The 12303-nt window shown below is 39.7% G+C and overlaps 1 protein-coding gene across 14 annotated transcripts in view; it reads right to left on the bottom strand.

Moving 5' to 3' along the window:
• Positions 1-12303, bottom strand: part of TEAD1 (TEA domain transcription factor 1) — a 186837-nt gene that overhangs the window by 32226 nt on the left and 142308 nt on the right. For 8 of the 14 annotated variants that reach the window (XM_075567140.1, XM_075567142.1, XM_075567146.1 and 5 more), the window contains 3 exons: positions 8054-8188; positions 4241-4287; positions 2699-2760 (listed from right to left, as the gene is read on the bottom strand). In XM_075567140.1, the coding sequence (XP_075423255.1) occupies positions 2699-2760; positions 4241-4287; positions 8054-8188 (244 nt within the window). Of the gene's footprint in view, positions 1-2698; positions 2761-4240; positions 4288-8053; positions 8189-10082; positions 10095-12303 lie in introns of all 14 variants that reach the window. The other 6 variants (XM_075567139.1, XM_075567141.1, XM_075567144.1 and 3 more) reach the window with 1 other exon arrangement.

The raw sequence follows: 12303 nt of genomic DNA, 5'->3' as shown, positions 1-12303 counted from the left end.
CAAAACACTAACTGGTACTGATTGGCTGAGGTCATGTGACCCCTCAGAACGCCTCAAGGTCAATTTAACGTCTCGGCAAGCGCCCAGCGCCCGTACGTGCACGCTCACAAGCGCACACACACACCGCGTGAGCGTAGCTGGACAAATTTAAATTGATTGTGCGGACCGCGCTTTCTGTATAATAACAAGGTCATCGGTAAAGGTTTTTACACATCAAGCCGCCAGGAGCGCCAGCTCTCCTTAGGCATACCAGAGTTGGAGCTACCTCTTTAAAACTGCTGTCCAACCGACAGCCAACGTTGCAGATGGATTAATACCCGGGATATGGTCGAGTGATCGATTATTTTAGGATATTGGAGGAACGTGTAGAAAAATACACATGGTTAAAAAAATTGCTGGATTGATGTACATTTGTAAACATTAAGCCATATTATTTTACTTGACTGTTAGCCGATATTGCAAAGAATTAGCAGCTAATTCTATGGCAGTTTGCATGAATTTCCATAACACGTGGTTGAGTTGCAAGATGACACTTTAGAATAGATGGTGGTGTAGGACCACATATATGGGTATGTGTAGGACCACATATATGGGTATGTGTAGGACCACATATATGGGTATGTGTAGGACCACATATATGGGTATGTGTAGGACCACATATATGGGTATGTGTAGGACCACATATATGGGTATGTGTAGGACCACATATATGGGTATGTGTAGGACCACATATATGGGTATGTGTAGGACCACATATATGGGTATGTGTAGGACCACATATATAGGTATGTGTAGGACTACATATATGGCTGCCCATACAACTTCATGACACCTGAGGCAGCACTCTGAATTTTCCCATGAAGGGAGGGACAAAATAGAGGCAAAAGGTCAGATTTACCTGTATAATTAAAAATTACAATGTACCACATAGCAATGAGTTGCAGCCTCCGTCATATCTCCCAGCGCTGAAGCTGTTAAGATACAGTACAATGTCTGTAAAATGCTCAACAACTTCAACATCTTAAAGGGTAGAACCAAGGTATCCCCATGAGATGCAAATACACACAAAGAAATCAGGTGTACATTTATTTTCTTACAGCATACTGCAATACCCTAGTGGAATAATTACAACTTAAAGCAGCACCTGAGTTCAATGTCCCCAGAGGGGGGGGGGGGGGGGAGAGGAATTTAGGTATTTCTTGAAAGGTCTGCACTCGAAAGAGAAGATTTTCCTCTAGAAATGGTTCTAAGGAGAAATAGCTCTAGTGGTAGTGTTGTGGTAGTATTGGTAATTCAGCCACATTTTATCGTTGGTGGCTTTTAGTAAAGATGTAATTCTCCAAGCAATAACTAAAGCTGCAGACCAAGCCTACTGTACGTGTTTAAAATAAATAAATCAGTTCTGTACTATGAGAAAATATTTATAGCATAAAAAAACAACAACTCTGAATGACATTTTTAATGTCTTATAATGTAACAAGCATTTTTTGTTTCTATAGCAACCATTTACAACGTCACATCCCCTTCCTCTTCTGAAACAGGCTCTGGCACACCTCTTTTTGGAGCCCTGCCCTCTCTCTAGCAGTGCACCAATTGTGTCTAGTGACTGCCTGGTCACATGATCTTCCCTATAGAACTTGGCATATTTGGTCCTCTTCTGCTGCACTGACAGCCATTTAGAACAGATCGATCGGCAACTTCGCTAATTGCTCATCATTGTGTGGATTGTATGGATGCACATATTAAAGGGAATAAATACATAAATAAAACGGCAGCTTGGACTGCCGCTTTAAAGCAGCAATACTACTTCCCCTCTTTTTTTCCTTTTTCTTACTTTTAAAATATAAAGCATGTGACAATGTATAATTCTACATTCTTACCTAAACGGGCAATTGTTTGGTGCTCCTGTTATAAATCTGTCAAAATCCTAATTGTGTGCCTAAGGAAATGGCCGCCTTCTAACAGTGTGCTGCAGTTTGAAATGCTGCAGCTGATATGTAACATTATATTACTCAGTGTAACACATTATTGTTACAGCTTTCAGAGTAATAATAGACAGTCTGCTGTTTGGAACACAGCAACAGATCTGTTTGTGATACTTTGTTGCCAAAGCGCAAAGCTGAAAAAGGTGTGAAAGGAAGATGTGCCTGTTTCAAAAGAGGAAGTGGATAGGACGTTCTAAATGATTGCTGTAGCAACCAAAAGATGATCAGTACATTAAAAAAATCCTTAACAATGGCATTAACAGTTTTACAAAAAATGCAAACTTATCTAATACTACAGAAATTATTTTTTAAAAAAATAGGATTTTTCATGTTTTCCTGCTTTAACATCATTGGGGCTGGATGGGTCTGAAATGTCAAAACACAGGACAAAATCACACAAACATCCAGTAGTCTTATTTTAGTTTACATTTCACCGACCCATCATAAGACACTTAAACCATTGTGGTCAAGCCCCATCAGAAAGAAAATAGAGATTTTAAATAGGCAAAATCCATTACAAGAAAAAAGAAAGAGTCTCTAAAATTCACAAAAATGCCATGTCAGAAAATTGTATGCCAATTTGTATTTTGTTTATTAAATGTGACATTGTGTAGAGACAGGGCAGGAACACAATGAAATTGTTGATTTGGGGTTTTGCAGTTCCAAATAAATATACCATATAATAACAGTTGTGAGCGCAATAAAAACATTACCTGTAATGGGTGCTGTGATGGTTGGCTGTATAGGATATGCTTGCTGAACAAATGGCTTTACACTACAATTTAACAAGAAACAAAAACACGGAGTAAATTTCAACATCCTTTTCCATTATGGCAAAGATCTCCAAAAGTGTAAGGTGCAATAGTAATTATATCAAGCTATCTATTCTGCCACCCGTGTCTGTAAATAAATATATTTATTTATAATGCAGCCATGCTGGTTCTACAAGAAAATATGTAAAAATTAGATTTTATTGAAAAATAATAATAATAATAGCATGTATTTTGTACAGCGCTGATAGTTTTACGTAGCACTTTACAGAGATCTTTTGCAGGCACAGGTCCCTGCCCCGTGGAGCTTACAATCTATGTTTTTGGTGCCTGAGGCACAGGGAGATAAAGTGACTTGCCCAAGGTCACAAGGAGCCGACACTGTGAATTGAACCTGCTTCAAACTCAGTGCCAGAGTCAGTGTCTTTACTCACTGAGCCACTCCCTCTCCCTCTATGTTGGAAATAAATAAAATATCACTTGTGAGCACATGTACGTCTCAAACAGGTCCACAAACCTGCCTCACCCGATTATCTCTTGGCATACAATTCTTCCACTGCAGCCAGGGATTCTGGGTAAATGACATGCAAATGAGCACTCCGTGTGTCAGAATATATACCGTGATAGAAAATGTACTGCATATACTAACGTTCCCTACAGTCTAAATGCGGCTTCTAAAATCAAAAACCTCAAAACCAATGGGCCCAGGTAGAATGATATAGAGAAAAGGTGAAAACATGCAAATATATTATATCAAACACTATATTTTTTTTCTTTTTTCATATTTTCCCAAGATCATTCTAGCTGCACCCATTGGTTTGGAGAATATATTGATGTGCTCTGCACCAGGTTTGAATAACTTCCATTGTAAATCGGAGGAACTCCAATTCTGCATCTGTATTTCCCTCTCGTTTTGGTGCTAAAAATGGTAATATTAGAGAAGGCATAACCTCTCGGCATCAGAGCTACAGTAGATTTACAATTCTAAATAAATAAATAAATAAATATATATATTTCTGTCTACCAGTTCGTCATTTGGTTTGAACATCATTTTATTCTATTTTATATTTGATTATGTGCGACAAGCGGTAGGCTTATACCATCCATTGGGCTCTCATTGTGGCTCATTATATTAGAAATTGTATCAATTCTTTTTATTTTATTTTTTTAATTATTTTTTATTTGAATAGCTTATCACTATCGCACAATCAAGGCACTTTTGTAGCGCTACTACATTGTTTGTATATGTGTATAACACACATATACATACACAAACACCCGTTTCTTGTCACCTACATAATAATCGTTTGTATGTGCTGAAAAGGTTTACGAATGCAGTGATTTCCTGTGACAATAAAAATACATGTTTAGCTTGCTTGAACATGTATTGAATGCATCTTTAAGAAATCACAGATCAGGGAGAGGGTAACGGATCGAGCGTGATGAACATGCTTTTGTTTTTGTCATTTACTTTCAAAGACTTACTCTTGTGAAGATCCAGGCTGGCCAGTTTGTATCATTCCTGGCCAGTACTAGGGAAATAAAAAAAATGGATGTTAGAAGGATGACAAAGTTCATTCTATTTTCAAATGCGGACCCAAAAAAAAAGGGATGTACTGTTTCCAAAGATGCGGTGAAGTGGGCCTAGTCTGGAGAGAAGAGAAAAAGAGAAGAGAAAAAGAGAAGAGAGAGAGAAGAGAGAAGAGAGAGAGAAGAGAGACGAGAGACGAGAGAGAAAAGAGAGAGGAGAGAGAGAGAGAAGGGGAGAGAGAAGAGGAGAGAGAAGAGGAGAGAGAAGGGGAGAGAGAAGGGGAGGGAGAAGAGGAGAGAGAAGAGGAGAGAGAAGGGGAGAGAGAAGGGGAGAGAAGGGGGGAGAGAAGAGGAGAGAGAAGAAAGGAGAGAGAAAAGAGAGAAAGAGAAGAGAGAAAAAGCAAAAAGAGAGAAAGAGAAGAGAAAGAGAAAAGAGAAAGAGAGAGAAAAGAGAAAGAGAATAGGATATAGATATATAATGCACTGCTGGTTCATTTGGCAATTTAGGGGCCACGGTGGGCTGCAAAAAACTGAAAGCTGTCCGGTATTATTGTTTATCTGTAAAGTGTCAACATATTCCCCACCGCTGTACAGTGGGGGTACAGAGTTCTGTATATTACACCATCAGAATGACATGCCAAATACACACACAAGCACAAACAGATAAACAGATACAGAAGATAATGAGGGCCCTGCCTGAGAGCACATTCAGTAGTACGAGATTATAACAAAGAAAGTAGAAAAAAAGTTTATTTTTCTTTAAAATGAAAGATTTGTGGTTGCCATAAACAGAACTGGGGCAATAATAATAATAATAATAAAACATTAATAGTGTATCAAGTTTGTAAATACTTGAAGGACCTGCCATTTTTCCCCCAATTATGATGCCGGCTTCTCGAGGAAATTTAGGTTTTCTGATCTCAAAAGGAAACATTGAAGTTGTGTGGTATTTTCAGAGCAGCAGAGACTACACAAGAAATGCCCAGCGAGCCAGTGAAAAGAAATCCACAAGACAACGCTGGCACAGCGGCAGTGCCTGCAAAAGGTTAGCGTGTCTTTGATAAAGGTCATTGCTTTTCTATATCTCCATTCAGAAGTTAGCCAGCAGTTTCTCAGCCACATGAAAAACCTAAGCAATATGCCAGTGAAATCCACTGCCATTTTGTTTCCACATATCAAATGCTTTAACCCCCCCCCCTTGTTCTTCGCATTTCCAAAATGTGACCCTTCGTTGGACATGGTGATCACCGTGAGCAAAGAAGCTTTTAAACTTCGATGATTCGAAGTTTAAATGGGATCCACATAAACTAGACAGCAAATTGTGCCATGTTACCTCTTACTGTGCAAAACATAATATTAAACAATAATTAAAAGGAGCCGTTCCTCCTAATTTTTTTTTATTTTTTAACTACTTTTATTATTTCACATGGTGGTAACAGGGGGTTCCCATGAGCTCAACTTCACTATATTCAACTCTGAAGACCCCCTCCCAGGGTTCCTGAGATTCTTACAGATTAAGTAAAAGGATCCAGGCTTTTTTTTTTTTTTTTTTACTTGGGGTCTAAACAGGGGGACTCCGGAGCCGAACCCCATTAATTCCAGCTCTGGGGACCCCCCTGTTTTTGGGGAGATACATCTGTAGGGTGGGTGCAGGTAACCGCTCCGCTCCCAGGGATCCTGTACTGGCGGAGTTTTCGAAGCTCCCGCGCCTTACGGGCCAATAGGAAGCCGTGATGTCATCAGTTGTGGCTTCTTATTGGCCCACGTCACGCGGGGAGCTTTAAACCTTAAAGCTCAGCTTGCTCAACTGGAGTGTCTACCAGCACTTACTACGGAGCCATCTCTGGAAGCAAGGGGTCCCTGGAGCTGAAATTAATGAGGTTAAGCTCCGGAGAACCCCTGCTTCAACCTTGTGTTAAATTAAAAATTTATTAAAAAGGGCATGAATTGCTCCTTTAAATATCCCTTCTGGTGACACAAAATAAGTGCCAAATGTCCAGCCAATGGGAAGCTGCACAACGGTCGGTTATGGCTTCCTATTATATAGCTATTTAAATCCTCTTTAAAAGACCGTAAGCAATATTTTTCAACAGTAAGTATCTGGGGAACCGGGGGGGCGCGGGGGGTGGGGAGTGGGGTCCGGAGCTGAAAATAGTGGGGTTCACCTCTGGAGGACCCCCTGGTTTCAATCCTGTAAAAAAATTAAAAAAAATATATATATATGGAGGTTAGTTAGGGTGGATCGCTCTTCTAATGGCACAAGCAAAGTGGAATAACTTTAGTTGTAATCATGGAATTTTTAAGTCTAGTGTTTTAATCATAAAAACACACATTAAAGAAGTAATGGTGGGCATTAAAAAAAATTACAAAAAAAACACTCCATCGTTTATTTGCTGTACAATCAGAAACCAGTAAGATAGCCGGTCATTTTTACTTACAAAAAAGGCACTTCGCAAGTTATATCATAAGTTGTAAAGGAGGATGTTTAGTTATTTATTACTGTATGTCTGTAAGTATCAATTTATTGCTGTACTCAGCATTTCCCAACTACACATGGGCTGAGGAAGACCGAGAGAGGGGTCAAAATGTTGGATATTCATTATATGAGTAATATATTTATTTTGTTATTTAGTATATTTGAAGTGCTGCTGCATTATTATTTTTTACCTACAGTATACTTAAATGCTAATTTATGCATCTGGTCAGGCTCTGAAAATGCAATTTTTGATTTTTGCTTTAAGATTTTTTTTCTTGAACACATTTTTTTAACCCTTTGAGCACAACTCACACTAACCTTACAAGAGAAAAAAAAGTTAGGACACTAGCTAAGCTGAGATCGTGAACCCAAAACTAAGAGATGGTGCTCTAGCTAAATAAACATTAAAATATGCAATCCAAGAAGCTTAAAAGTATATATATATATTTCTTTTAATATATGCAGCCTTTGATTACATTTATTGAAAACTAATTACATTAGCTGCCGATCGATTCGTTCTCCCGTGATCGATCAGCCAAGATCCTGCTTCCTGGGGTTCACTAAATGGCCGCCTTTCCGTTTCAAATCAATCCTTCATTCAGTGGAACTCAGCAGCTACAATGTATTCCTATATTACTAAGGTAACATGATCTATTGTTACAGTTTGCAGCTAAAACTGATGGGAATACTGGCAACAAATGATCACAAACAAGTGTTGCAAAGATCTTGCACTGCCGGGGAGGTGGGATAAAGCCTGCTATAGAAATCAAATGATGCTCAGTGTGTTAAAACTCATTGAAAATAACAGCGAGTTGAATTTTAAAATAAAAAAAGTAGTATTATTTCATACTACAGAACTGACTGATTTAAAAAAACACGTAGGATATTGCTTGGATTGCTCCTTTAAAGCAGCGATTATCCCTTCATTCTGGGAGACTCCAGAATCTGAAAATATTCAGAACAGTTTTGGGAGAAAGGTCACCAGTAACATTGCTGCTGGCAGAGCTATAAGGACGGGACACATCAGGTGTCAGCAAGGCCCTGGACCACAGAAAAGTAGCATTTCCTTAACCATGGAGCTCATAGTAGTAAGAGTAATGGGTACTGCTCCTGTGACCCCCAGGGTTCATGGAAGTAAAACATATAAATACATTTTAAAAATCATGTTCGATTCGATTGAAATCCTAACGCCTGCTGTGTCCCGAGTTATGGGACAAGTTGCTGCTCACCAAACAGCAACCATTTAAAAAAAAAAAAAAAAAAAAGGTGAGATATACTTGTAAAAGACTCACCCCAGGTGCTGGAGGAAATGCTGGACGTGGCATCCCTGGCAGGCCCAACTTGTTGTGAATAGCAGTAGCCGATACTATCTGAGCGGATGACATTGCTGCCATGTGTTGTAGTGCTTTGTCCTTGGCTGTTTGATCCTTTAATATAACAGTTTGCATGCAGTTATTGAATGCGGTGCAACCAGGCAGAGTGTGCGCAGCTACAAGCGTGGGCTTTAAAACATGAGAAGCTGTCATGCAAATAACTGTGGGACTTACAATTCCCCATGCTTACTGTCGCATGACAATTTAATAGAAACCAATTGACAATGGTGGTCTATAAAATCGTCATCCTTTTTATTCAAATGTCCTTCAATGGGCCAGATGCACGAAGCACGGTTAAAATCAGGGCAAATAACGTCAGGTTACCTAAATAGGAAACAAACATTATTTTGCCCGAGTTTAATTGGTATCCACTATGCTAATTATAGGCAAAAACCACCGCCATTGTTTAACTCATTAGCATAGGGTTAACATTAGGTTAATTTAGCACTACCTTGCGCTAGCTTGAATTAACGTCAGGGTATTTTGAGGTCTTACCTAAAGGTGATGTTCGCTCCATCCAGACCCTGAAATATGAGAGAGAGGAGAGAGCGATTTTAGTATAGTCCCAAGTGCTGCAAGTATCCCAAATCCTCCCTTCAAACAACACGTGGAGAGACACCTGTGCTGAAAAAGGAGCACACCTGAGATACCTGGGATATATGCTAATAGGATATGCAAAGTACATTTTAATGCCTCCGATTGGCATATATCCCAGGTACCTCAGGTGTTCTTGTTTTTGAGCACAGGTGTCTTTTTCCACCTTTGAAGGGAGGTTTCAGGGGATATATATATATATATATATATATATATATATATATATATATATATATATATATATCACTTGGGACTATACTAAAATAGCTCTCACACTCCAAAACCCATATTCCAGGCTCTGGACGGAGCAAACACCACCTTTAAGTATGACCTTAACAACAGTATGTTAGGTTAAATCCCTGTTCTTCTAACCTGGTCGGCCTTTAGTGGATCAGGGATGTTAGGGGTAATACCAACAGCCAGACAAAAAAATAACCATATATGTTATTTAAGGAGTAGCACTGGGTTAACGTTTGGTTATTTGTTTTAGTGCACAAGTGTTACGATTAACCCAATGTTAAATAGCCTTGAAGCTTAGTGCACCTGGCCAATGCCTTGTATTTTCTATACTAAGAGGGCTTGCACACAAAACCCTATATAGTTGTCGGCTCACCTAAAAGAAGTTTCACGCTCCTCTCGCTACTTTTAAGGGCAAATGATATTTTTAGAAACCAACTTTGCTCTGTTTGCTTACTTTGGGTGCGTGCGTGCCTTCAATAGGTTGTGAGAGACTTTGTGAATTAAAAATGATGTTGGCAAAGCCAGAGTATAAAACCCCATTTTCTCTGGAAGGTATTAGAGTAAAATACCAAGATCTTGGGGGGGGGGGGGGGGGGGCATGTTTATGCTGATCCATTTGCAAATGCAGCTTAAGAAACAGATCAGAAATATCAGCCTCCTGTATGCGTTTCTGACATACTACAATGACCTCAACCTTTCAAGCATCTAAAAACATTTTATCCCCTCAAAGCGGAAATGAATTATTCAGCCAAAACAATGTCGGCTGCAAGATTTGAGAACACAAAACATACTTGTAGATATTGGCACATGATGGGCAAGACACCAAAGCAACAGTAAGAAGGCCGATTCTTCAAGCAAGTTGGTTAACATGCTGGCAAGACGTACATGCTTTTACAGTTTAACCATTTCACTGGTAATCTGGACGGATTGCAATCTATTACTAGTCTCCGAGGAAGCAGAGAGTTCATTTTATGGTCATTTTTGATCCCTCTCCAAAAAAAAAACAATTTGGGACTAAAATAGCAAAAGCTGTAAATACGATCAAAGCAAGAAGACAAACATTCTGCCAAGCACAACCAGGGTCAAAGGAAGTGGGCTGGGTTATTTCACTTACCATATTTGTCACCTGGATACAATAACAAATAGTGTGTTAAAAGGGTTGAGTAAAACAGCATCAACTAAAATCACACACAAGTAGTTATCAGAGACATAAAAAGCAGTTTGGAAAATACTGGAGTAAGATATCAATAATGTATGCAAGGTAAGAGTTTCATTTCAGGATTGATTTGTAATAAAAATGCACAGTGGTATCACACCGTTTTAAGAGCTTTCCTGCTCAGGGAATATTGGTAGAATTGGCAAATGGTATGACCCAGGATAGTGGAGGTCCCTGTATATCAGGGGTGGCCAAGTCCAATCCTCAAGGGTTGCCAACAGGCCAGGTTCTCAGGATATCCCTGCTTCAGCACAGGTGGATCAGTCTTTGACAAAAACTGAGCCAGCTATGCTGAAGCAGGGATATCCTGAGAACCAGACCTGTTGGCGACCCTTGAGAACTGGACTTGGCCACCCCTGGTGTATATGGCGAGTCACATAAATTTATTGCCGGGAAGGGAAAGAACAGTATTTACTTACATATATGTTGCCCAATGTCTGGAAATCCCATTCAAGACCAAGAACTGCAAATTCCAGTCTAAAATACTTTCTCTGCAGCCTGCCAGTGGTATAAGCCACATGGGAAACCAAAAAACAGAGCTATTTAGCCCGAAATCAGATTTTTCTAATACCATGGTTTATCCTCAAAGCCGAAAAACTATTTGAATAGGCACAGAACATTTGCATGCCGCTAGGTCGCCCCCTCTTCCATTACTATGATGGCAAATACACACTGATTTCATGGCAGCATCTCATGTTCGGATTTAAAATCATTTTACAGTATATGATTTAGTACATTCTATGAAATACTGTATGTGCATTATAGGAACGGTGCATGTTCCAACACAAAACATTAATGTTAGCAGAAAATGATTGTGGAGACACTATTTTAGTCTATGTTGCAGCCTGAAACATTGTAAATATTACACAGCACATATCAATGAGACACCATTGGCAGGAACCACCAAATGTATCACCTAGCTTAGGGCTTGTTGGCGAGCCCCACTAATTATTTTAACATTACAGGCCGGTTTATGGAATGGAACATGGGTAAAATCTCCAATCATTTCTTCCATTTGTTTTGAAATTTACAAAGCTCCTATTAGACCAGTGTTTTTCAACCAGAGTTCCCAGGAACCCTTGTGTTCCCCAGGCATCCCCTAAAGGGTTCCCTGCATTTTTGGGGGGTCATTTGAAAATGGTATCAAATACAGAAGAATTTACCAGGCATCTGATCACAGAGTTGCTATCAGAGATGGTTGGGGGTTCCTAAGAATTTCACTTAGGGTTCCTTAACCCAGTGTTTCCCAGCTCCAGTCCTCAGGGAACCCCAACAGGTCAGGTCTCAAGGATATCCCTGCTCCAGCACAGGTGGGTCAATCAGCGGCTCAGTCATTTTGACTGAGCCCCCTGTGCTGGAGCAGGGATATCCTTAATACCTGACCTGTTGGGTTTCCCTGAGGACTGGAGTTGGGAAACACTGTATTAGGGACATTGAAACTCGATCCCACGTTAATTGCCATTGACTTAAATGGCCGGGGTGGAACACTCCCCTTATCAGAGCTTAGGGAATACCAGCAACTGTTTCTAAACCTACTTACAGTAGGTATTCATCATCTTGTACGAACTACTGTTTTAAGAACTTTCTATTGTTGCAATATGACCTTACATAGCCCCAACCTGCAGTAGGATGCCATGCAGGGCCTATACAAGACGTGTTGGTATTTATTGGTGCCGATTTGCTAGAAGATTAAGTCGCCCAACTGCTGTATCATTATTTATTTCATTAGGTTTTCCCTCAATGTAACTGCCGCGACTGGTTTTATCCACCACCACCGTTTCTGCAAGCGCCGTCACGGACACGATGTAAAAACGATAACCCTTCTTAGCTTTAAAGAGCTTGTTTTTTTCTCTACTCAACAAGTCAGATAAACACACCTGGTCTACTCTGTCTGTGCCTTGTATTTATAGCTTGTCTCCAATTCATAGTCTAGGTCTCCCAGTTATTGGTCAATACTTAAATAGGATTTACACCGTTCAATACTGTGTCCACAAAATGTTACTAGTTTTGCACCACGTCCAACATACATTTTTTTTTTGCAAAACGACTGCCAATTACCGTTAACATTTTTTTTCTTTGTTTTCCTATTACCTTTTAAAATTGGCGGCCTTTTAAAGCA

The sequence above is a fragment of the Ascaphus truei genome, chromosome 12, assembly GCF_040206685.1.
Source record: "Ascaphus truei isolate aAscTru1 chromosome 12, aAscTru1.hap1, whole genome shotgun sequence".
NCBI lineage: Eukaryota > Metazoa > Chordata > Amphibia > Anura > Ascaphidae > Ascaphus > Ascaphus truei.
This window is presented reverse-complemented; position numbering and strand designations above follow the sequence as displayed.